The sequence below is a fragment of the Pagrus pagrus genome, assembly GCF_965226575.1.
Source record: "Pagrus pagrus genome assembly, chromosome: 2".
Classification (NCBI taxonomy): Eukaryota; Metazoa; Chordata; class Actinopteri; order Spariformes; family Sparidae; genus Pagrus; species Pagrus pagrus.
The window spans coordinates 15,473,800-15,501,546 of NC_140186.1; the positions used below are offsets into that span (position 1 = coordinate 15,473,800).

Genomic DNA, 27,747 nt, shown 5'->3' on the forward strand with positions numbered 1-27,747 from the left:
TGAGGGTCCTTTTTCCAAGTGATTGAACAGATCTTCTGGTGCCCCGTGTTCCATCTGGCACTCTGAGATCCTCACATGCATCTTTTATTGTTTTTCCAAGATCTACATTAATTCACAAAGGTGATGAAGCCTCTGCAGTTAGATCTCCAAGACTTTAGAATGACCTGCATGAGGAGATCAGGGCTGCAAACAAAGTCTCGTCTTTTGAAAAACCCATGTGTCTAAAATGTCCTTTCAGTGAACTTATCTGCTTTGTTGCTGCATGTTTTACTCACTTATGTGCGCCCACTCCACGGAGGAGCATAGAGAAATAAACACACAAACCTGTCTGTACACTTCTTCACCACAGGGAGGTGACAGTGGAGCATTACTGTTACATACAGTTAAGTGTTTCATAACTCACCCTTTACCCTCTGCACTTAAGCAACTTTTATTATGAAAATATAAACAGATCTCCTTGACTCTTTTTACAAACTGACATTTCCACTACGTACTGACACAAAAAAGAAGAAGCAGACGGTGTGAATCCATGAATCCAGCGCCGTGTGCTCCATCTTCTTTCATCAAAGGTCATCGTGCAGAAAGCATCATAAGGAACTCTGTAGAGGGAGACAGAGACGGCAGCAGATCCACTGATAAGGACTTATGACACTCTCATGAAAGGACAGCATGGGATGCAGCCACATCATTATCAGCCCACATCAAATTGTTCTGGAGACGCGCAGCACAGCTCATGGTGTGATGTAATGACAAAATGTTTCCATTATCACCAAGTTAATAAAAAACTGAAGCGCTGATGGGTTGATGTGTCAAAGAAAAAGAGGAGGAGGAGGAGGAGGCAGGAGCAGTTTGGCTGCACATTTAAATATGACAGTTTCATTGTTGTTGTTGAAGCGAGGTAGAGGTCAGGACTGGTTTTCTGGACAGGTAACCACCCAAGTCCTCAATCTAAAAAGGTTAACAACTCCATCTACATCTGCCAATTTCCAAGATTATATAATCTCTTCCTGTAATTGTTGGCGGTCATGTTGATAACCACTTGCTTCAGCTCACTGTAGATTCACTTGTCAATCAGCGCAGCTATTGATGTATCCAGTCAATGAAACGTAGCTCCAGATAGCTTGTGGCAGGTTTCACTGAATCCAACCAATCAATCATGTCCCATTGACTTCCTGAAGTACTTTGCTCTGAAAGATGTCTGATTGTAGGTGAGAATTTATTGACTGACTGAGTACTAAAGCTTAATTCCAGATTAACCCACTAACATCTCTTGAGTCACTCCTCGAACCACTCTCCATAAAAAGAAGTAAACGGAGAGGAGCGGCGGCTCAATCCTAGTCGTACGCACACCCGAGTCGGACCTGACACCTGAGCGATGCTCTCAGTGCTGCCACAGATGCTTGTTTTCTGCCCACATGGCTAAACTGGACAGATATGCTAAAACCATGCCCCCGGGGCTAATTGATGATAATGAGCAGCACCTGCTTATTGATCCCCTCTGAGACTGACACGCCTGTTCATATGTTCCCAATAACTGAAATTGATTGGACTGCTGAGACAAGACAAACAGGATCACACCTCTAAGCCCTCCCTGTGCCTCATCCTATAATTGCATGAACATGCGTGCGCTGCACATGTGCACATTGACATGCGTGTGTGTGTGTTTGTGTGATTGTGTCCCATAGTACTGTTTATTTGCTTTTGAAGTAACACAAGCTAATGACATACCTGAAAAGTCCTTGAGCTGTCCAAGTGTGTGCTCTTTGTGTTACATGTGACGGGTGCCCAGGCATGTGTATTGATTGGTTTAATGCAGCACTGATTAGATTGGATTGGCCCTTCCAGCCAACCCACCTTGACTTAACCATCTTTCCTTTCCCATCTCACCCTTTCCCCCACTCATTTCAGACTCATTTTCTCCTTCTGTCTCCTTCATCCTCAACCCACTCCAACTAGATTCAGTGACCCCTCTGCTTCGTCCTCTCTGGATCGCCTTTTCCCTCCTGTACAACAGCAGCTACCAACCTTTTTTGTCTGATGAGCTTGAGCAACTCCGATTTTGTCACAGCCTCCAAACCAAACTAAGTCTGAGTAGTCGCCAAACCCGACCCAAACTCGACAGGCACTCTGTTTTTTTTACGCCCGAACTTGACTTGAGTCAAACAGTTTATGTAACCTGAAGCACTTAGTTTGTTACCCTGTCACGCAGTTGTTACCATGGTTACAGCTTGCCTGTTAACCCATGTACAGTGTAGATGACAAAGCAGAAACATTGTTCTTGCACATCGGGCGGCTGTAGAATATAAAGATATATAAACATACATTTCACATCTGTAGTTACACACGTACTCATACAGGCTGTAACTATTGCTGACGTGACTCAACCCGGACAATCATAAAATCATATCATCATAATCCTATTTATCTCTTCTCTTCCTCCTTAGCACAAATATTTGAATTTGTTTAGTGAAATTGCATTTCATTTCTTTTAGTTTAATTGGAAATTGGCAGTCTAGATCTGTCTACACACCCCTCTGGCAACTGCAGAACCCCCTGGGGTACCTCTGGATGGGAATCACTGCTGAAGCCTTCACCACCCACCGTTCTGTCTCAGTATTTTGTTTTTAATTAATTGTTTTAATGCCCTCTTACACCTTGCCTGGAGTCCACTCCTCTCCCACATGTTTCTCCCCTCAAGTCCCCAGCCGCTCACCATCAAAGTCGATGTTGCCGTCTTTGTTGAGGTCAATGTCAGCGAGGATCTCCTCCAGCTCTCCTTTCTTCAGCTTCTCCCCCAGGAGGGTCTTCATGCCCTCCTTCAGCTCATCCAACGTGATCTTTCCATCACCATCGCAGTCAAACTTCAATGTGCACGGTAAATGGGGATTAAGGAGGTGATGACATGAACATGTGGTGAATGAAGAGAGACAAAGAAACAGATCATAGGTGACGAGGATGCGAGAGAAGGAATGAACAACGTCACATGTTCTGAGCTGATGGGGAGGTTGGAGAGATTGAATACGGTATGTTATAGTATATGAGGAGAAAAAAAGAGAAATAGAGGGAAAAAAGTTATCAAGAGACATATATGAGCAGACAGAAGAGGCTCAGAGATCATGCCTCGCAAAACCTTATAAGTCACATTTACAGCATGTAATTACAACATGGCTGCATGAGGTCCCTTGTAATCTGAAAACAGCTTGAGTCTGCAGATGGGGCTCTGCTGACTCACGAGTTGTTAGTGCTGAAGTGAGAAAGACTTTTGAAGTGACTGTGAGTTGGAAATGTATTCTCATTTGTACAGAGAGCACACTATCCTCCGATGTTGCAGAAGTTACTGTTCAAAAGCAGTAGCATTGCGAGCCAATTCATTATTCTCCACAAATGGATTCAAACAACAGTGAATTTCTGGCCTTCCACAGCATGACTCAGGACCTTGACGATGACATATGAGTGATGAAAAAACTCCAGATACAATGGCAGAAATGGAGGATGCAGTTAACAGAGCAGATGGCCATGAACTAGCAACATCGCAGATGCTTATTTGTGCTTTTAGCCGTCAAAAAACTACACTATTTGAAAGCAAAATGCCTCTGACACATTGTTTGACACCTCGTTTAACCAGTGGCACCTATGCCAGCCCTGTGGCCTGCAACAGCCAATGAGTGATATCATCAGGAGACCCGCTGCTTGTTTCATCACCGCTCTCCTGAGCCACTTACACGCCAGCCTCCGGATGATTGATGCATCATGTAGCTGATTTCAAAGCCATGAATATATAATTGTAATTGGTTTTAAAGTCAAAATGAATAAATAATTCAGTGTGTGTTCATAGTCTAGACTGGGATAGACAAGATCATTTTACAGACATATCCAGGAATGTTTTCATACAATTTGCTTCAGGCTACAGCTCAGATTTTGTCACATTTTGAGGTGTACAACTATATGCTGTTTATCATCTCATTATTGTCATAAATGAAGATATGTCATAGCATAAAGATAAATTGATAGCATAATGTACACTCCAATATGTTGTCAGTTATAATCATAAAGAGCACATTATCAGTGTTGTCTGTTCTGCAGTAGCCATTAAAAACCTATCATGCTGTAATGTATTAAATGGATGGACCCAGGTGTCCGCAACGGTGCTTATGAATAACAAGATCACCTCATTTGTTTTGCTTGGTCAGAGACTATGTCACAGCGGTGCCTGGCTTTAGGGGACAATCAATTCGGCACTTGGGTGCCTGCCTCTGTATTGACATCGATGAGAGCAACTTAATAGATATTTCCTCCGGACCAATGAGGCGCAACACAAATTTCAAACAAAATCGGCAGTGTAATGAGCATGACTTAACAGGTGAGACAAATGGCAGAGCGGCAGGGACGGCGCTCCATCAAAACATCATCAATATAAATATTTTCCTCTCCCCTTAAACATTTTCCTTCTGCATTCAGCACCAGCTCCCTTTCTTCCCTCTGACTTGTTTACAAGTATGAGTCATGCACTCTTGGCCCTCTCTAAGGAGAGGTCCTGTTGCACACTTCAAAGTACTGTCATAGTATCAGGCCCCTTTCACTTACTTGAAGTCGGACTTCAGAGTGTCTAGCTGGGGACCTTTTACCTGTTTGAAGGCGCAGCGGAGCTCCTTCAGTCCGACCATGTGAGCCGTCTCAGCCAGCATCCTCGGCCCCATTAGCTCACAGAAATCATCAAAGTCTACATGCCCACCCCCTGCAGAAAGACAGGACGCAGACACACATGTACAAGTTGACTACCAAGTAGTAACATCTACGACTTCCTGGAGTGTGGATTCATGCATTAAACATGAAGGTGTCAGAGGATATTGGTGTATACTGTAGTCTGCAGTGTAATTATCTACCTAGTAACAGAAGTGACACTTAAACTGGCATTAACTGATGTTTTTGGCCACTTTGGGGTGGAACAAAGCCAAAAGCACAATATTGTCATTTTGTTAAAATAGTACATTTGTCAGCAGGCATTTGCAAATCCAGCTGCCTCACAAGGTAAACGTTTCAGTCATTTAGTCAGGAATTCTCCAGGTGGGTAAATGTACAAAGGTATAAACGTATAAATACAAAGTCAATAGACTGTGTTCTCACGGCGGGCAGTCTCCTCCGACATCATGCTCAGGGTGGGAAGCTTGAACGTTGTAAGGCTGTGTTCCAGCTCGCAAGTCTTATAAATGTGGATAATCTGACTCATTGTTATCATTCACCACTTTGTCATTGATCAGCCACTGACAAGACAAAATGTATACTAAAAACCCAGAGGGACATGGACCATATTTCAGGATGAAACGGCATTTGATAACCCGTTAGCTAACGTTAGATAACAGCTAACATTAGCATTTAATGTAATGTCAAATGTAGTTGAGAAAAAGTTACAATATTTCCATCTAAAAAAGCACTTAAGGGAAATATTCAAAGTTCATATACTATTACAAGCACTGTAACTCAATTCTTAATTAAGCATTTAATTAAAGGTAGTAGCGCCCTGTCTTGCCTGACTTAAACCAAACTGGACTGAGAAAAGTTTACGAATGTCGTCACTGCACGGAGGCTACAAAAATGCATCCAGCTACGTATGTCCTCGTTACGCTTCCTTCAACCCTGTTAGAACCAGCTTTGTTTTGTTCGATCCCCATGGTAATTATCAAAACAGACTGATACAATGGGGACGGCTCATGTTATTAGTTGAACAAAAGGCAGGCTTATTTGATAGTGTGGACCAATACACCCGGCCTGTTTTCATTATCTGGGCTTCAGCGGATGTGAGAGAGTGCCGTGTGGTCATTCTGAGGTTCAGAAAATTGAATCAGTGCTCAGAGTTTCACGACTGCCGAGGATGAAAACCAAACTCTGCCCGCATGGAGAGCACTTTTTAATTGTGCTGAATCATGACACTGATGGCTCAAACTGTCAACAGCAGCTGAAGGGTTCTGAAATAAAAGACCATTCACTCTCTGATTTTTGAGCTAGCAAACAATTTTCATACTCGCCTCAAGGTACGATATCTTTTAGCGAACTGGCTCTGGTGGAGCAGCAGTCTGTTGGGGTTTCCTGACACAGCCTTGAAGAATTTCTGCGCCTTAAGTGGGTCAGTCCATGATCATGGACTAGAAAAATTCTCCCATAAGTCTTAGCAGATTATTATTATTTTTTAATTGATAGTGCAACGCTAGTTATATTCAAAAAGAGTGAATTTCATGGTATTAATGGCTCTGAAGGTATTACGCCACAGAGATTAATCCAGGAGTTTCTGAAGCTTATTCTTTCTTATGGGTCAAATTAAGGCATCACTGAACGGATGAATTATTCATTTTACACAGTATGAAACATAGCAAAGAATATAAAATGCAATAACCACCACCAAATCCATGTTCTGAATACTTGTCTTACAGGTAGGGATATGAAATGTTTTGTAACGATTTGAAGCATCACGTTTCGTTATCTGCTCGTTCCAGCTTAACACTAAAGTCCTAGTGTGTAAAGCTTACAAGTCATATCAGACACACCATTTTCATTCCTGCATGATAGCATCAAGTGATAAGTCTCAATGAAATATGAGCCATTTTATAAAACATCTCCTTGCAGTTCAGCCTGATGTGTTTGGTACTGCTTTTAGGCTCTGCAGACTTAAACAATAGTTGTTTGTGCTTTGTTTTCTGTCATCTTTTTGCAGTGGTGCACATCAGATGGGGACATTTATGAGATGTTTATGCAAGGTTAATGCAGCAGACGCTCTCCAAATCCAGGTTTTCAAGACCATCTAATCAGGAGATTATTTACACGTGGGACTCCAGGTGAGGCTGATTAACTAGCTGGTAGCACAGAAACCAGCTGCACTGTGATCCCCGAGGATCGCAGCGGAGAAACACTGCCTCACTGTATCTGTCATGTAGCTGTTCTGTGGCTAAGCATTTACAGTTTTCTCATTATTAGTGTTATTATCCTGGGGGCTCAAGGCTTTATATCATATGAGTGTAAATTGATCCTATTTCTCAGAACAGGCACACAGCACACTGAAGTCTCTAAGACAATTAAGATCACTGTTATGAGAAATGTTGTTTGTTACGCACACCTGGTTAAAGGGTTTGTTCTGCCAAATGTAAGAAGAAAAAAAAAGAATTACTTGTCTACAATGGCGTCTTGCCAGGTTTGGTTATATTTGCCTCCATTTTGATTTATCTGTGGGTGCGTTCCTAGAGTCAGATTCGGAGCGGTATTGGAATATACTGCATGTTTATTCAGAGTACGACTCTCTAAGAGCAGTCAGTGTTTCATTTACAGTTGAAATGGCAGTCAAGGGTTAGGGTTAGACAAGAAAACAGATGAAAAGGGGTCATTTAGCTGTCATTTGGCTGTGGCTCAGGGGTAGAGCCAGCATCTTGTTAAAAAAAGGCCGCTGGTTTGATTCCCCTGCATGTCAAAGTGTCCTTGGGCACCAAAACAATTGCTCCTGATGTGCTGGTTGGCACCTCGCATGGCAAGTAAAAAGTAACTTAAAGTTCAGCTATAGTGACATTTAGTCATCCCTTTTTGCAGGCTAAAATAATAATGTGTTTTATAATGTGTAATTGTTGTTTTTTGTTTTTTTTCTGAAAGGAAATTAGTCTGTGGGGGAAATGTCTGAAATACTCTGTTTTGTTTGAGTGAGCTGGGGGGGCGGCGGTGTTGGATTAACAACAGCTGTCACACTGAGCTCCCGTTTTTAATATCAGCAGGGGAACAAGAGACAAACTAAACAAAGTTCCCTTGTAGCTTTTAAGTCATGGGCAGAGAGTGTTTGAAAGCAGTGGAGTAGAAGAGTAAGAACCACACCAGCAGCTAAATGGACCCATGTGACATTTGCAGGTAGGTGTACACCTGCTGTTTAATGTGCTACAGCTGAGCCGCTAATTATCTACCTAGCATGCCAACTGACATAAGCAGTGCACTTTATGATCGTGTAAGTTAAATAACAGCAAGCTAATGTGACTGTGTAGTCTGTGACTCATTCGTGAAGCATTGCGCTGTACGGCTCAGTGTGTCGCTTCAAAAGCAAGCTATCCATCTATGTAGAAGGGCACTGGAAGGGAATTAATGCAATTCTAGGGGGCGCCATCATGACACAGAAAATACAAAATATTCTCTGATATGTCTGCTGTCTTTAGGCTGAGTGTTTCATCCCCTCCTCTTGGTTGGTTTTGAGTCTGTTTCACCTCTTGCAGTCTCTTTCACCTGTTATTGCACCCAACTGTGATTTCATGCTGTCAGTGTCGTAAACAAGTACCCAAAAGTCATACTTAAGTAAAAGTAAAGATATCATGTTGAAATATTACTTAGGTACAAGTAAAAGTTACCTATAGGAATAGTACTTCAGTGACAGTCAAATAAGTGTCAAAAGTACATGTACAAGTATAAAAAGTCACTTTCTGGCAATAAATATATCTAAGTATCAAAAGTACAAGTATGAGGAAATCACAGATATATAATCATGTATACGTACGGTATATATTGTATCAGCCTGGTCAAATATCGGATCTGATATTCAGCATTTTTCTGGTTATCAGAATCAGGGTTTTTTCAAAACTGATTGCCGAATAATAAAGGAATGTAAAAATGTGCTATAGGCTCTGATGCAGCATGCAATCTGCAAAGTACAGGGTAAAAGTACAACATATCAGTATAAAGTAACATAAAATCGAAAAACTCAAGGAAAGTACTAGTTATATCCCATCGCTGCATGGTGTGCTGACAGTTAGGACAAGGATAAAAGCTATACTGTATTGTAGTGTAACAGAACCACAGTCCTCAGTGAACAAACTTAGTAATCTCAGTTAACATCAGCCACCATAAGCCATCCGTCCTCAGCCTGGGGGTTGCGAGTTAATTTCTAAGGATCACCTGATGTGAAGAAAGATAGACTGGGGAATAGTTTTTACATCACATTACCTGTACCAGTGATAGGATTTTTCCTTAAAATACATTTTATTGAGTGCTTGTGAGATTCTGAGGTGATGTTCAGACTAAAACTGAAATACCATCTGTTCGCACTATTATCTGCAAGTGATCGGATCGAACCTATTGTATCTGCATGGGCTGCTGCAGTAACAACAAAGGCATCTGTCACTACGTATGCTGGTGAAGATCCATCATCTCGCTCCCCTAACAATCGCACTGTCAGGTCGCGGGGCAAACAGTTCATTTCAGCGTGACTTCCACGGACTCTGTGTCGTGGCAGCATGGACTCTGCTCAGCTGCTCTCATGCACACCCGTGACTCTGGATTTGATGTTGTTGTTTTGTGTCGCAGTGTGAGTGCCACAAAGGATACTTTGAAATCAGTGCCGTCACTACTAGTCAGACCCAGTAAGGCTATACCTGTCCTGTAGCCTGAGCAAAGGTGCAATGTATAGCATATAAAGCAAACTTTTAATTGGAAGGAAAATAAGTGTTTTCTTTCATAAGAAACAGCACACCGCTCAGCTGGTATACACATACACATCTAAAAAATAGTTATGCATGCTCCACGTGTCTGCGTGAGCCCTCCATTGAAGGTTTATGTAAAGTCTTGGCAGATACTCATAGGTTTGCTCAGATTCGCAGGCCTTGCTCTGACACTAGGTAGGTGTTAAATGAACTGGTTCTCCAGGCTTATGGCAAAAATCAATACAATGATGATTCACCTTAAGCTTTAAACTCTAACCACACACAGATCTATACTTGATCATTCAGAGAAGACAGCAACTCGACAAACACACCCTCATTAAGAGCAGAGAGGAAAGTTAGATCTCAACTAAACACACGCTTCTTCACGCAGACACACTCATACACCCCTGCACCTGCTGTGTGAGGGTCATTAATCAGTCTGCTAAAATGTCTCCAATGTCCCCGACTTCGAAGACAAACATCAGGAAAGAACGTACGCGCACGAGTACACGTGTTTGTGCAACACACACAGGCACATTACTCACACATACCCGCCTCGGAGAGACCCATCAATCACGCGCGCCCAGTTTAACCACTGAGGAAGAAATGAAAACCACACAATCAGACAGGTAAATACACACATTTCATCTTGATTTGCTGGATGATCTCGATGAGCTCCATCTCTGTAGGCATGTAGCCCATGGTCCGCATGCAATCTGCGATGTCTTTGTAATGGATGAAGCCGTCCGCGTCGTAGTCAAATTCCTTAAAGGCCACCTGCAGCTCTGACAGACAGACAAACAATTTACAGCGATAAACCGTCAAGTAGGGTAACATATTTTGTCCCAAGAGTCAAATACACATACAGACTGCGAGCACAGATACTGATAGTTACACTCCGAGCAAACTTTTTCTGTAAGTTGGTGACTCAAGTGAGTTATGCTGTTTCAATTGATTTTTCTTTTTAGCTCTGAGTCATTGAAAAACAGTCCAAGGCAGACTGAGAAACCCTCAATCTCATACATGAATCATGAAGAGGAGCGAGCTTAACAGGAGAAAACGTCGATGCGATTGATGAAGCTGTGCAATCGACTAGCTATTTATCATGTGTTTGGATCATAATTGCACCAATGACATCTTACCATCTAGCTCTTCTGGCATCAGCTCTCTCTCCTGTGCAGCAGAGAGAGAGAGAGAGAGAGAGAGAGAGAGAGAGAGAAATTTTTTTTTTTTGGGAAATAATTACAAGACAGCATCGGAGGACAGGATGTAAAATCAGGGTGGCTTTAAAACAGCAAAATTCTCTGGAGAAATACCCCAGTGATAATCTGTTTTTGACTACCAAATTAGAATAACATGCATATCATGTCAACACTGCCGCATGCTGACAGTGAACCCTAATGGGATTTCACCCAGCGACATGTCTTTCTAATTTGCAAAATGACACACAATGCCGCACACTCGCTGCACACACACACGCGCTCTACATCTGCATCATCCCGAGGGAGACGCAGCATAAGCTCGAGTCTGCCTGCATACAAACAAACACCTACGCACGAGTGTGTGACGGTGCTCGTACAAACGTTGCTCTGACGCAAAGACACAGCAGACACATGTGAGCTAAGGCGCGCGCATATAAACCTGCCTGCACCAACACAAGACATATGATTTGCATACAGCCTTGTGTGTGGAACATTCAGTATTCTCTGCCTTGTTCTGACATTTGCTCAGGGCTCGCTCTCTCTCTTACTCTCCCTCGTTTTCTCTCCCTTTTTTCCAAGTGTTTTCAGAGAAGTTGAGGCAAAAGCTTGAAGCTAGGAGCAAAGTCTCCACATCGATAGTCATTAGAAATAATGGATGGCAGTGAAATGTATGTGTGCTTAGGGCTTAAAATAGCAATATGTTAATATATTCCACTGGTTGCAGACAGACAATTTTGATCAAAACACATTATAATTTGGCCATCAGTTGCAGTACTGCACATATGCATATCCTCGGGCGAGATGTCTTTGAAACTCACTTGAAATTCTAGTTTAAAGGGGATGAGCTTTGCACGGATCCATCGTACAGTTTATTGGCGGTAAATGATATTTTAGCAAAAACAAATCACATGCGTCAACCCATGAAACACTGCTCAAACTAGCATATTTTGAAAACATGTACTGACTGGACTTTACATGTGTACAGCTTCAAAAGATCATGAAATGCCAGTCTAAAAAATCATGCTTGCGCCAACATCATCTCGACTCAGTGTGCAACTCAACACAGGAACTCCATCACACCCACAGGGGGAAGCAGGAAACATGCAGTCTCAGTCATCTTCTTATAGAGCAACTGAGGCTGACATATGGAGATATCGCTCAGCACAAAGAAGACACACGCCTGGAGGATATCTATAAGTTCAGAGAAACAAGACTGACACTCGAGCTTATAACAGCTCTCTTTATTGTGAGCACAAACGTGCACAGATTTGCTGTAGGCTTTTTTCCCCTCACTTTCACGCAGAAAGAAAAAATATCAAGGCTGAACAGAATTCAAACTGAGATAAAGTGGAGGTGGAAGTAACAAATAATATCTATCCATGTACAGAACTGGTATCTTTGTTATGTCAGACTTTTATCCCACTGTATTTCACTTGCTGTGATTAAACCCTCTGGATAAATAAAGCTCCCCAAAAAATGCTGCATTCTTCTAGTATCACGTTGAGAAATGTTAAGATTTTCATGCTTTCAGTATGTGATTCTGTAATTTCCTGTTTTATTTTGAAGTTTTGCCCTCATGTGTCGTGTGTTGCTTTTCATTTCCCCCCTTTGTGTGATTTCCAGCCCTCTTTCTGTGTTCACCTGTGTCTCGTTTGTTATGCAGCCCTTGTGTGTGTGTGTGTGTGTGTGTGTGTGCTCCCTGATGTGGCGTTCGTCCTGTGTGACTCACCTGTGACATTCACCTGAGCTTGCTCCCGTGTCTCCTTGTGGTGTGATCCTGGTTTTTTGTTCCTCGTGTTTTTACTGGTTTGAACTTGGCTTTTGGTTGTACTTTGTTTAGCTTTTGTTTTTGGTCTTGGTATTTTTGGTATTTTGCACTTCTTGTTTTTTTTTTTGGATTTTTTCAGCTTCTCATTAAAAGATATTTTTTTGTTCTTGATCCTGCCTGCCTCCTGGGTGTTTTTGCATTTGGGTCCTCACAAGTTTTGCCAAAACCTGATAAAGATAGTTTGAATTAGGGCTGGGGCGATAAAACGATTTTGATAATTTTCATGATAAAATTTTCCACGATAACGACGATAAATTTATGACATTTATTTTCGATAGTTATTTTTGAGTCTGTTTTCCTTTACCTACAAAACGCTGCACCAACAGCCAATCACACAGCAGAGAAACAAATGCATGTGGTTGATGCATGTTTCCGGCCCCTCCCACTCACAACAACTAGTGTCGGTGACCACCTGTGTGTCCAGCCGACACAAGACAATGAGCGGTCCGACCAGCGACACCGAGTGCGAGGAAACTGACAAAGACGAAGAAATTGTACCGAAGAAAGGTCATACCACTTCTGTTATTTGGAAATAGTTCGTCTACCCGAAGTCTGACAAAGGACAGACCACCATTAGGTGCAAAATGTGTCGGCGACCAGTCCTCAGCAGAACTGGAAACACCACCAACCTCCTCCATCATCTCAAAAGGTACCGACCCAAACAGTACTCCAAGAGCCCGAGTTAGCGCTGTCATGCTAGCGTCAGCCTCCCCTCCACTAGCCACCAGCCCAGCCCCACTGCTTCTACTAGTCAAACTTCAGTTCAACCAACAGGTGCCGCTGCTTTTTCAGCCATTACCCCATATGAGCAGAAACCGAAGCGACTCAAAGACGTAACCAGCGCAGTTACGTGCTGTATCGATAAACATATGATGCCTATAAGCACGGTTGAAAAATCGTCTCTACGCAGAGAGTAGGGTAAAGTTGGAGGAGCAGCTCAGAGATGTCACAGTTGATATGTGGTCTGGTCGCACGTACGAACCACGTCAGGTCTTACAGAACAGGAGGCATTAAAGCTGAACTGAACAACTACCTATAAGCTCAAGAAGCAAGCAATATTCAAATAATACAGCAATCATCCTCAACATTTACCTTTTTATTTTATTTTCTTTAATCCATGTTCAGTTCAGTATACTACCTCTAAAATGTTTGAGACACGTTTGAAAAAAAGCAATTTGTTGTACATATTCATCATTTTATTTATTCGGTGTTTAACAGAAAGCCATTTGGTCGGTTGGTTCTGTTAAATGTGTGTCACCTATTCATTCTGACAATAAATAATTGTATTTTATAAACCATAATTAACCTTCTGGTTTGTTTTGGGTTCTGTCCTACGGAAGATACTCTTAAAACTGTCAATTCAGCATTATTATTGTTAAATATACTGTATATCGTGATAATTATCGACATCGATCAATATAAAAAAACGTTGTGATAACAGTTTTGTCCATATCGCCCAGCCCTAGTTTGAATGTATCAGCGTCACATCTTAAAGTACTAAGTGTTTTCCTTCTTGATCCTTCAGTCTTTTTAATGCTAATTCTCAACTTACGTCAATGCTTTCACATTTTCATGTCGGACCTTTTTGCTTTTAATCGAGCGCCTTCATTTCCATGACTTTATCTCTTATTTAATCAAATGTTCAACCTTCATTTGTGCTCAAATTTGTTCTCTCGTACTGCTGAAAAAGTGAGAGATAAAAAGGCAAATCAGAGCAGCAGTGGAACCGAAATGCAAAGAGAAGTGCAATATTTTCCCCCTAATACACGTTGGCACTCAGGGTGGCTAATACATAAATCATACAAGGTCATCCTGCTCAAGTTCGCAATAGCTTCAGGAAAAGGAGAGGCTCCCATGGTTTATTTGGAAGCCTCTGTGCATGGCAGCCGTTCAAATGATTATTCACTGTGTAATATTGCCAACAGACTCCAAACACAAATGCAATGCCAGGACGCAATTGCATCAAGAGTTATCTCACTGTATGTGAACCCTGCCTCAAACACTGAAACACTTATGATTTATATAAACCTCTTAAGTTTTAATATGGTTATTGATGCCGCAGAATAAACAAACAAAAAAAACTCTTGTTGCCCAACGCTGCTGTTTACCCTGCACAGGATCCCTTCAGTCTACAAGGGCATATTTAGATAGCAAGGTCAACACATTAATTGGATTTTTTTTTTCTCCATCCAGAAAGGATTAGACAGCATGCCATGCAGACTCTCAATTCATCCGTCACAACGAGCCCATTAACAGTTAATTCCATTCTGTCTGGCTGCACATGGCCCATTGAGCAGCCTACCGCTCCGCAATCATGGACACGCATGTGAGGTATGTGGTGACTTCACACAAACACATAAGGTCCTCACTCAGATAGAAAAGGCACAGCATATACTGCTTATAGACAAGTACCGTCCATTTCTCCTCCGCTGTGGCTCTGACATGTAAATGCATCAATTGTTTTCCTTTAGCCGGCCCCTTCTTCAGTTGGATCTAATGAGGGCTGACAGTGAACCTTGCTAAGGGGGTTATTAATACTTGTGTTGAGGCAGGGATTAGGACTGCTGCTGGATGGATGGTCTCCCTGCCTCAGCGTCACAGCAGCAACCAAAACAGCTTGTCCTCCATCCTGTAGGCACGACACATACCGCTCTACCTGGCTACTAGTAAATTCAAACCAGGGACCGTCACAGTGAAACAAGACAGATCAGTCATGGCAGGTGAGGTAGTAACTCAGGGAGGGATGTGGAAGTGGAGTCCACGGAAGCCCAAGGTCACTGTGAAATGGTTTTCAATTCCCATAAATTGCTTCATAACAATGAAACGGTCCCATTAGTTATTAAGGAATCTTGTTATGAAACATCATTAAAATGTTCTTGGGCACACAACTCCCCGCGGCGTAGATTTCTCCGTTATCTTTTACGGTAAAATCCCTTTCTTGTGATGACGGCATTTATGGAAAAGCCTTTGGCTCTGCTTTGTAATAAGGTCTCACCAGGAGGGTCCTATACAGCTCCACGATTAAAGGGATCTTTTATGAGTTCTGTCTTGTAAAATAATATCATCGTCCCTACAACTGCTACTACTAATAACAATAATACTAGTAATATCTCCCATAGTACACTAAGAACTAAAAAAAGGAATAAAACACATATTACGAAGCACAATAAAAATAAAAGAGGAAAAAAGGCGACAGAACAAAAGACCCGTGACCTGACTATTGAGCCTCTGTTATCGCTATTATGCAGCAAAATAAAATCATTTTTTCGTGGAGTGGGGTGCAAATAAAAAGAGGAATAATCCCATAAATACTTCATATTCCACACACTGTTGTCATATCTACCAACTGGACTACAGATCTACATTGTAGCCAGGGGAACATTTACTCGTCTTGGAGTAATTAGATTTTTTTTCCCAGGGCTTTGATGAGCTAAATGGACAAGACTGTGAAATTATATTTATAAACAACTCATTTGCAGCAGTAAATACATTTTGAAGGAAATGTAATGCTGCATGGATTACTTGGTTTCTATTTTCTATCAACATAATGAGGGAATGTTAATTAATGTATCCATAAAATGTTTACTGAGGACATCTTTCTTTTGTCTTCAGCTAAAACGTCCGTCTTGCTATACAATATCTGCTTGCTACAGCATGATTAAACTATTTTACGGTTACGTTTACACTTCTAACACTTAGTACAGATATTAAAATGTCATTGAAATTGAACTGAAAACAATCTTTCTCTAATATCAGCTTTCAAAGTGGTTTTGTAGCCTAATCCTAAACCCTACACCAGACCTAATCAACTGACGGCCCGTGGGCCAGTGTGGCCCTTTAACAACCTCACTCCGCTTTGATCATATTATTAGTAGGCTAATTAGCACATTCATAAATTATGTCGGTTGCTATAAGCACAAAAATTCATTAAAAGTTTTAACCCAGGCTGGTTTAGCCGAGGGTATTTACTAGAATCAAACTAACAACCTACTTCTAAGATTAAAAAGGTGCATTGTTTTAACAGTTAATTCAATTGAGAGCCTTTCAGGTCATACGGAGGGAATGTAAGAGTCCAGACTCGAGTCAAAATCCTCCACTTTGTTGACCCATCATCCATCCGGATCACCTCTCTCCAACTTCAGTGTAGTGCACAAATGTAGCACTTCACTCTGAGCTTAATTCAGTCAGCGATTTAACCACAACTTGAAAAAGATTTAGTAATAAATAGATCAGGAAAGATTCAGTGGATCAGCTGACATGTGAAATCAAATCATATTCAAGCAGGTGTACATCATGATAGTTATAACCATAGTAAGGGGGGCAGCTCTTGCTGTCAGATCTGACACAAACCGGATATTTTTGAGGGGACGCTGCGACATCTCCAGCCGTGTTTGTGGCAACCAAGTCACAATCTTTTCCGAACCCTAAGGGTTTTGTGCCTCAAACTAACCAGCGCATGATCACAGTGTTGTCTCACAATAATTTAACATAGAGAAATGTAAAGTTGCAACACATCAGTGATTTTGCAGAAACATACATTGCCAACATTTATTCTGGTGATGTCACATCAGTTCATAATGCCGGTGCACGGTGACTGTTTTGTGAATAAATAATTATGATCTTCTGAACGTGGAGTTTTAGCCTTTCAATTTTAGTAGAACATAGATAAAGTACTTACAATTAATGTCCATTTTCAACCAATCATTTTAATGGATATTTGCCACCTAGGGTTCTGTCCTTGAAAGAGCACTTTTTTAAGTCAGTCTCTTTAGAATCTGGATCCGATCCACGTCCATTTCTTTCATACAAAGACACAAACCATGTTGCCAAAGTCTACTTCTGTCTCCTAAACACTTAAAAATACCACGTTCTTTAGTTGTTGTGAGAGACAACACTTATGATCTTGAACCTACAGTGCGCACAAACAAATCACTATATCATATACAGTTGATTGTAAAAGGGTGCTCTCCATATAAATCAACTTCTGTTTTTAGCAGAAATGGTGAAGGTGCCATTGAGCTGGATCATTTGTTGGCTCATTTCCAGTTGTCAGTAGTCCAAATACTCAGTGATGCCCTACAGCAAACTGGGATCAGGGTATCAGGCGAGAACAGAGCCAAAGTTTAACTTGAACACAGCCATGGTGTTCATGGATGCCAGCCCAGTGTCCAGGCAGTATGTCATCAGTGAAAATATTCTTTGTTGTTTTTTTTTCTCTCTAGCTTTTGAGGATGATGTAACAGCCAACAGTCCTGATTAGATGTTTTTTTCATTTGAATGAATAGAGGTGGCTAATGATATTGACTCTCCATAGTCATTTCGCCTCGATTCTGTATCAGCAATTAATGGTTAGCAAACAGGGTGTTGGTTTTCAGACAGTGATCGCTCACTGCAAACAGCTACAACCAGTGTTTATATTTTCGATCGATAGTTACCACTTAAAAACAGCTGAACAAATGGATCCATTTTCCCACTCCATTCTGTGTAACTTTAAAGTCAATGTCGTTTCTTTCTGCTGTGACGCAATCTATAAAACTCCAGTCTATTGACTTTTTTTTGCCACTCTCTCCAAACTATCTCTCTAACAGCCTCATGGCCTGTGGAGAGCCAAATGTACAAAATGAAGTAGATAAATAATCATATCTGTGAATACAGACAAAACCTATGATATAGCCATAACATTGTGAAATAACGCAAGTTAAGTTACCTCATTTTTATGAATGTAACTTATCCCTGTTTCTTTTCACAATAGCATCGTATTGGAGGTCATTTGTCCTGAGCGAATGGACAGCCACTCACAGAACTGGACCTGTTTGTCATGATTATAACTGACTCTCCCCTTTTTCAAGCATCATTTTGTGTGTGAGTCATAATTACTACCGCTGCTAGTGGGCCTTGTCTAAGCTCCTAGAAGCCAATTTAACATATAAAAGTGGCCAAACCATGTAATTACAACGTCATGTGATGCACTCACCCCCAAAAAGACGCTTTGCGTGTGTGTCACAACCCCTGCAAAATGACTCCTTTCATTATCATAATTTTATCAATATTGTTTCCAAGTTGACATTTAGACAGTTGAGAAGAGCCACATGATTAAACAATTTCATCCCCATTCAAGTTAGCGGATGGCTAAAGTGGACGTTTGCCGGCTTGGCTGTTGTGTGCATGCTCTATAGGCTCCAAAATGCTAAACCACTGTGGAAGAGTTGGGTAGTTTATACGCAAATGCAAACTTATTGGCTTCATATGCCACCTTGCGTATGCCCCCCGACGCAGCATCCATTTCCCAGTAGATGTCCAAGGCTTTGTCCAGCCCTTTCTCACTCCCCACATGTCAAGCACAGTAGCTTGGTCAGTGGGCAAATGCTTCAAACTACTGTATGTTGCTAAGTGCCCATTTAGTGTCATTTCTGACGGCGCCCCTTTGAACACAAAGTCCAGAACAGCGGGTGGTAGGGGTGGTCAGGAATAGGACTTCCACTCACGCAAGAGGGGTAAGTAGAGCGTCACGGTTTGAAGCTTAAGGCTTAAAGGCTTTGTCACTTGAACCTGAGTCATTTCATGGCACTTGCCGAACAGGAGCAGGTAGATGAGTCAGATGATGTTGAAGCAGGATGTTGATGATGATGTTGAGAGCACTGGGATTTGATGTGTATTGGTCTTGCAATACAAGCAGTTTCTGCATCATCAGCTTAATTAACACAACTGAATAATTAGCTAGCACACCTGCTATATTAGATCCTGTTCCCTGAAACCTTCTCCTGATGAAGGTTTCTTAATATAAACAGGAAACTTGAAAATGTATTGGTGTAACCTAGGCTCTAGCAGTATGAGTGGTAATGTGCTGTTCAACTGACCTGTCCAAAGAGCTTATTGAGGTAGGAGATGTAGGCAGCGGCCACCGCTGAGCTGTTGCTGAGGCTCCTTTTACTGTTGCGACGACTCTCCTCACCAGAGCCCTTCCCCTGGGAAGAGGGCGACTTTGAGCTGTAAAGTGTGCATTTGCGTGCCAAGTGTTGAGAGCTGTCATCGTAAAAACCACGCCTATGCTACCCCCTCCTGACTTACTTAAGAAACAAATTGAAGTGCCTTTTGGGTGATTACAAGAGAAATTACTGAAAAACGTCAGCAGTTCAGCTGACATCAGTGGTTATGTCAGTCACCTGAAACAAGGAGGACGTGTTTCTAAGGAGAAGTTTGAAATTCTGAAAGCTTGATTTGCAGCTGATGTACGAATTGATGGCACTAATTGGGTGCACGAATCTACACAACCCACTCCCCTTGTCGTAATCAATGTTGATTAGAAACAGAGAATGATAATAACCAGAATTTCTTGGAGAGGCTGAGCTGAAGGGCCTTGCTTTTGAATCTCGTCGCTGGCGATCTGCCAGCTGGTGCACCCCTCCCTCCTCGTGGAGACATGCTAGGAGATAAAGAAGCCTTAATCAATTCAAAGTGCACTTGATGTCTTAAAATTAATATTAATACATTCTTAAAAAAAAAAAAAAAGAAATCTCATAACAACACTGATCTTTGCGGCTTGACACATGAATGGACCCTCCTGCTGAGGAAGTTAAGATGGATTCAGAATCTAATTTTTGGACATTTCACAGACTGTTTTACCCTAAAAATCCTTCCAAAGCAGTCAATGTTATCTCTTCTGTGTATATGTCTTAGTAAGTACAGATCTAAAGCTCTTTTCGTTAGATTTCACTGACCTGCCAGCAGAGGATGGTCTACTTTCTGGTCCTCCCTTTGCACTTTTCAAAGACATCCTGTACAGAAGAGAGAGATAAATGTGGAAAGTGATGTGAGGAAAGTGTGGGGGAAAGTACAAGAAATGTCCTCAGAGAAAAGTCATATTCCAAAAGGCTAAATATGCACGGAGAAAAACAACTTGATAGTCATCATTATTAAAGCTGCATTAATTAATTTAACACCTCATGAAGTTGTTATGAAGTGGCAAATGTGTGAGCAAACATTTTCATATTTACACACCAATCAGACAATGAGAGTCACTAACATTCATCTGCAGTCATGTTTCTGGAAACCCGTCCAGTATTCACTCTCCTTTTAACTGCATTTTGCTCTCCATCAACTCCTGAGGAAAATGTCTGGCTTTTCCATTTGCTAAATCCTCCGCAGTGTTCACCAGGTTTAAATCTGCCAGTCACTGCTGGGCAGGTAGCGTACAGAGGCTTAAAACAGCTACCTGCTGCCAGTTATGTAGTGAAGGCCGCCTAAACTGAGACCAAGTCATGACCAAGACCAGAGTGTATCGAGACTGAGACAAGACCGAGACCAATGCGAGTCCCACAATCCATGATGTACTTGACAAAATGTGGAACATCCAAATCTTTGGCTCTCGTGAATTTCATCTAAAAGAGCCACATCCGGGTGAAAATCAAAAATCTTTGTAGAGGTGAATATTATGTGTGGGAATTTGACTTTTTTTTTTTTTTTGAGCAATAAATACAGACAAAACCATGAAAAAACTTTTAACACTTACATTTTTGAATTCAACACTCATTTTTCATGTTTTACCATCCACCTAACTCAATGCATTTTTTTGTGCAAGTATTAGATTTTCTAGGTGACTCTTGTCATCCCATAGAAAAGAGTCCTCTTTATCTGAGACCGAGACAGGACAGAGTAGAAACATGGTTGAGTCCTAGACGTGAATGAGCCCTTTAAAAAAGTGGTCTTGAGACCAAAAACGATCTCGACAACACTAGTAGGAACTGAGATTGACGGACCAAAACAGTAAATCTGCGGGCTGTGAAGACAATTTGCTTAAAGATACTAAAGCGCTCTGAGTGTCCTTTTTCACGATACACATGATCATTTTTACAAAGCAAGAGACATGACCACTACATCTTGAGGGAGAGGTAGGATGAATCACTGCAATCAGATTAAGAGATACATTTGGACAAGAGGACACACACCCAAACAGTAAAATCAAAACGATAGACAAAGAGTAAGAGTGGGTGGAAAGCTCAATACAGCTGAAATTAATGGATCAAAGGAGAAGAAGAATGGTGTGAAAAATGGGAATGTGAGACAGAGGAAGATCGAGATGAAAAGGGAGTGAATGAAAATCACACGTGTAAGACTTTCAGAGGAGAGACTTATGGCTGCCTGTTTGAAAAGCAGATTAATGTTTGACTCCATGCGGTACAGGCCATCAGCGACTGATGATGAACGGCAGTACTTGGCACCGACGCGCTATAAACATAACGGCTCCCAAAGATGGCGCGAAGACAGATACCCGAGATCTGCTCCAGCGGTCGCTACGTAGGGCCGTGTAGACGACGAGGGCCGTAATGAGAAGAGACACGCAGACCAGTCGGTCCTCTAAATTACGCCCGGCTGTTTAATGTGCCTCCGCCGAGCGAGTCGCATTTCCCAACTCCCAATGGGTTGAACAAAACGTGCCATGACTGAAGGAGTGATTGCCTGTCTGTCACGCTTTCACGCAATCAGTGTGCATGTGATACATGCTGATTGCAACACGCTTAGAGCATGTTAAGCTGCATGGGTGGGGAAGGGAGGAATTTTCAAAGGAAAACATGATTACGGGAATTCCTTGAAGATTATTTATAGGATCTTTATGTACTGCTCTGTACTTCATGCCAATAGTATAGCGATGGTTTATTTATCTATACAGCAGATCATGCATATATTCTATTTATACAACTCTCTCTCTCTCCCCAGACATTCGCATTGCACATGTGGGGTAAAGCAACATATCTGGATTTTGTATACCGTTGTTGGTCTCACATTGTTTGCCTGAAGAATTGCTCTCATCTTCAGTGAGCACAAACTCCCATCAGAGTAAACAAACACACCCACACGCACACACCCAGATGCGCTTTTGACTACACAAGCCATTGAGCAGCACTGTGTATGTCTGCCGCTCTCCTCCCTAAGTGGCCAATTGCTGTCAATCACCGAGCCGACACAAGCAATTTTAGATCCTAATCACGCTAATTGAAGTAATGAAATGGAGGGCCAGGTGGACTGGGCTAAAACAAACACAACTAACGCAGCCGATGATGGAGATGGACAACGGAGAGCGTGCTGCACTGGAGAGCTGCGATGTCGTGGGAGGGGCTGAACCGGCCTGGCTGGAGCGTGAGGGGTTAATAACTGAATGGATATTCTAAATATATTTCTCAAGAGCCACTGGAGTGAAGGGCGCTGAGATTCATTGTACATGTCACACAAACAAGAAGCACATAGAATACAAACAGACACAAAAGAGGCAGAAATTAGAAAAGCACTCAGCGAGGTCATTACTCCACCAGAGCAGCATAATTCTTTAAATCTGTTACTTTGATAGGAGAAAATATTTTTCTGCATCAGGATGGGAGTCGTCATCAGAATACACGCAGCGACAGACATCATGATGATTGGCTGATGGTGGTCATGATTTTTGAAGCATACTCAAATCCTGTTTGAGGGTATTAGGGATTTGTGCAAGGATGAATTGCGGAAAATTTCAAGTGAGTCACGCTCATTAGGACTGTTAAGGCTTTCGACTTGATCATGTGCCAAAAGCATCATAAATAGTTTGAATTTAGCACATTTTTCTTAACTAAACAACAAAATACTGGTTGTGTTTCTGTTTTCTGATCAGACAACCCTGTCATCTGGACAACAGTCAATACAGTCGGAGTGTTCCTGGTCTGTTCTGTCACCTCTATGGTCTAGGTTTAGCGAGGTTAGGTTTAGCGATAACTCTCACAGCTGCCAGAGGTCCTAATTTGGAAAACAGACATTTTGAAGAGGCTACAGCCGGACGACAAAACAAAGGAAAAACAAACACGAAGTCTCTCAATAAGGTGTTGAGCCACCATGTGCCGCCAGAATAGCTTCACTGCACCTTGGCATTAACCGAAGTATTCACTGGAGGGATGGAGCACCATTCTTCCAAAGATATTCCCTTGTTTGGAGCACTGTCCAACATTTTGGTCCAAAATGTCCCATACTGTATGTGTCCAATTGGGTTGTAGTCTCTGCATAGTCAGACCTAACTCCACAGCGCTCTGTCAGCGCTGGAGGATGGTCTGGTAGCACCAAGTTCAACACACACTGGTTTTTATGTTTCTTTAAGTGAATAAGGATTGTCATAGATGGGCTAAACCCAGGATGCAGCAATGGTGCCCCTGGCATTAAAATGGCTTAATCCCCACAAAAACAGCTGCTAACGTCTTTGTGTAACTTGCCATTTTCAGCGTGTAGTTTGCTAGCTTGGAGGTGGTGGTTGTTGCTTCATGTAGCGAAGGGGATTTTGAAAACAATAATTCGCAGATAGCAGAAGGAAGACGGCGATGCCATCTGAAGCAGGTGTCCAATAGTAAGCTTTATACTAACAGACTACATCTGGTGTGTCAGACTAATTGGGTTGAGATCTGATGAAGATCACAGCAGATGAATCACATCATCATGCCCTATGGATGGAGGCATTGTCATCTTGAAAGAGACCCTCCCGTCAGGATAGAGATGTTTCATCACAGGATGAAGATAAGATAAGGTAAGTTCCTGTTAAGTGCTCGGGTTTGTAATTTACGCAACAGCAATTGAATACAACACAGAAGCTATTTGTTGCTTTCCAGACGGCAAACCTTCATGTGGGACTCGGATTTGGGTTTGGACGTCAGAGACAGAACGCCTGTCAGGTTCAGGTCAGGCTCGACCTGGAGCCACTGGACCCCCTTACTGTAGCGGTCAAGCATTCTGGCCTGTACCGTTCTCTTGGTGTAGGCCACACATGTACTCGCCCACTTGACGAGAATATCAGTGTTTTGCAGCACTTAACTCTCAAATGTGCTTTTATCTTTGTAATGAGGGGTTTATGCACTGCACCCCCTCTGTAATACCCCTCTCTATGTGATTGTCGCTGTGGCTGTTCTTGCTGAAACAGTCTAATCACGTCCTTCACCGACATTCTACGTCACTCGAAGAAGAGTTGCTCCTATGTTTTTCTTTACGTATCACACTAAAGCACGAGCACCACGGTCATCAAATGTGCGCTGTCGACTACAATTTGCTGATGTGTCTCCCGCAGATCGACATGCAGTGACTCACTGTTTCTACTGAAACATGAGCCAGTTGAGCCGTCTTTGTGACTGAAGCTCCTGCCCCAACAATGAACTTTCTGTGAAAGTCACGTAGATCTTTTTTCTCTTATCATCGTCATACAAAATCAGTGCTTAGCATTTTCATGTATATATGCCAGAGACAGGCTGTACACTTGCGTGGAAGCATCTGCATTTGTTATAATTCTCCATTACGTACAAATGTGAAATAGCAGTGAGCATCGGAGTCATTATACTATTCAAATCATTAGTCCCACAACATACCACGTTTTCACTTTGCACCCAGGCAGATTGACACATAGCTCGCACACACATGCACAGGAATGCACCGCTCATGTTAAATAGTCATTGAAGTGCCGATGCCAGGCTTCTGAGTTTACGGTTGGTCACGCACTGTCGCCACAAAGAGCCTTGATTAATGAGAGTATACGAGGTAGGGAGATGGGGAAACATGACAGGAAAGAAAAGTAAGATGGCAAAAGTGAATAGGGAGAAAAGAAAGGGATGAAATGAAGAGGAAAAGAAGGAACAAATGAACTAAGCAAAATAGGCATGAAGGGTAACAAGAAAGAAAGGAGCTTGAGCTGTAAGGTTTGATTTGTTTATTATTATCTGATAAATTGTGTCAAATTTATTGAGATGTTTCATTCAAATGTTTGGTTCCATGCGTTGGATTTGAAGTTATTTGCTATTTGAAAAAACAGAAAACAGTAGTAGGCCTATCAGTAGCCTGTCCCGGAAAGCTATTATGGTCATGGTTTTAGTTGTGGTTTTGTTATTTCCTGTTTTATTTTGAAGTTCTGCCCTCATGTGTTCTGTTTTAGTTTCCATGTCCTCCCTTTGTGTGGTTTCCCTTTTCCCTTTTTCTGTGTTCACCTGTGTCCTATAAGTTAATCAGCTCTTGTATATATAGTCTGTGTGCTTCCTGCTGTCTTTGTCAGTTTGTCTGTTCCTCTGTCTCAGGTCTGTTCCTCTGTCTGGTTTCATCTCAACGTCGTTTCCCCATTTGGTGGTTGTGACTTAGAAAACAGAGTGAGTTCTTAAAAAATCTTGCTTTTAGTTAACTAAAATGACTGAATTGTTCTTGTCAATGTCTGTGAGGTCAGGAGTTACAAAGAAAACCACATTATAAGAGAATTCTTGTAATGTGTTAAGCATTGCTCTCCTATAACAGCCACAGACTCACGATGTACAGCTGAAAGACCAAAAGGATCAAAAGATAACGTCATCTTTAGCCTCAAGCAGAGATGAGGAGCAGGCTTCTGTTGAGCTCACTTCCTTCCAACTACACACCCCCCAAATTTAATTTTCCCACTTTTTAGTCTTCAGCCCTTAACTGACGCTGACTCAAGCAACATCACTTAAGGACATTTGTCAGATTTTGCTCAGCTCCCTGCGGAGCCACAAAAGCTTCATACAATTATTTTCACATATGCACCAGTCCTCCCCAAGACCTGTAAACAGACTTTGATGTGTAAAATTGGTGGAATCCCTTTAAGCGTTTTATATTTTTTCACATACTGTATCTGTTCACAGAAAATTGTCAAAATCAAAACACTCGTTCCTTGGCAGATGATCTAAATTTGCACAGTATGTCACTGAATAGATACTCTTCCAATTAACAGGCAGACAGTCAAGCAAATGGGAACCAAAATTGACCTCCCTGGCAGGAAAAAGACACACAGATCCACTCAGATTGGCTTCACGTTCACGTGAGGCTTCACCCATCTTTGTACTCTCCTTCTGTTCCCTCTTTGTTTTTCGTATTATCTTTCCACTCGCCTGCTGTCCAGTCAGAAGACAATCAATCCCAAAGGGGCCAAACCAGCCTGTGTCTGATCCATAAACAACCGATAGTAATGCAATCAGGTCTGGCACTCCATCTTATCTTCACCTATCTTAACACCTCTCCAGCACTTCTTCCTCCTCAGACAACCCCACCCTCCGCTTCCCCCAGCACTGATTTCATGTCACGGCTCTGAAATGAGACTGTCGCTTTCAGTATTGGTGCAGATAGGAGGGAACAGAGGGCGAGAATGAAATATTTTTCTCAGCCACAGACATCTGTTCCTGTCTCTTCATTTGGGACAATCTCCTTATTGCTGCTTTGTATAATTCTTGTCTAATTACCACCTCTTCCTCCACGCCTAGCCTGATAAGCAAACACTGGAGCTGGTTTAAATAAGTCCGCTGATGTGATTGCAGGAAGCGGCGGGGGCACAAATATTGAACCAAAATGAACAAAAACAGTTTGCTGGCCATCTGTCAGCTTGTACAGCAAAACGTACTCAAGATCTAGATAATCATATATTATGAAGCAGAGAGGAGACGTCTGTCAGTCCCATTAAAGTGTGAGAGGCTATATCTAAAACATGATCTGTACAAAATGAACCAAAGCTGATTCCAGTTGTAGAAGCTTCACTATAAATTATTGCTACAGCAAATAACTGCATTTTCTGCAAGCTTACCTTGTTCAGCCACAAAAAGAAATTAAAGAAATAGAAAATTGAAATCTGTGTTTGCTCTGTTTTAATCTGATTGTCCTTCTTGTTAGTCTTTGCTGATGATGATGTGAATGAGGTATCTCTATTGTATGAAGCCGCACCTCACCTGAGGATTATATAATGAAGGGTGATTATCCAGCTAAATATGTCGGGATTAGAGATGTAGCCGTCTGCCTCTGTCCTCAAGAGCAAAAAGGGCAATGATATTGTCTTACTGCAGATATGTTAGGGCGGCAGATGAGCCATTCTGTGACTCCGGATTAATTTATATGTTTCATTTCAGTTTATTTCAGTTTGATTCAAGATGCGGAGTCATGAAACCTTTACAAATCTGATCGACCAACCTGTGCAAATTCCAGTCAATATGAAACTGACAAAAAGACAACAGGGGACAAATTTGTACCTGTCTGGTCAGACAATGAACACAAGAGTGGGACACAAAATGAATATTAGGAAATCTTACATTAAACTAATACGAAGGGATAACATTAAAGTACAACAGCAGATACAAAACAGTGTATTCTCCTAAACAACTGAAGTAGATGAGGACTTGTTTTAAAACCTAATAAAACAACATAAAAATGGCTCCATACAGCTCATCCGGTGTAACCCAAGTCTCCGGGAGCCTGGTCACCCCAAATTGATTTGAAAAGATGTTATTTACCTCTACTGCAGCAA

The 27,747-nt window shown here is 41.8% G+C and overlaps 1 protein-coding gene across 1 annotated transcript; it reads right to left on the reverse strand.

Annotated features, from left to right (window-relative positions):
* Positions 1–414: 414 nt before the first annotated feature.
* cabp4 (calcium binding protein 4) lies at positions 415–20,238 on the reverse strand (the record flags this gene model as incomplete). The annotated part of the gene is made up of 8 exons (XM_084375457.1): positions 415–599; positions 2,714–2,861; positions 4,626–4,735; positions 10,076–10,219; positions 10,577–10,607; positions 19,322–19,451; positions 19,789–19,887; positions 20,183–20,238. The coding sequence occupies 8 exons, from the start codon at positions 20,236–20,238 to the stop codon at positions 571–573; spliced, it is 747 nt and encodes a 248-aa protein (XP_084231583.1). The 3' UTR covers positions 415–570.
* Between the last annotated feature and the right edge of the window lie 7,509 nt (positions 20,239–27,747).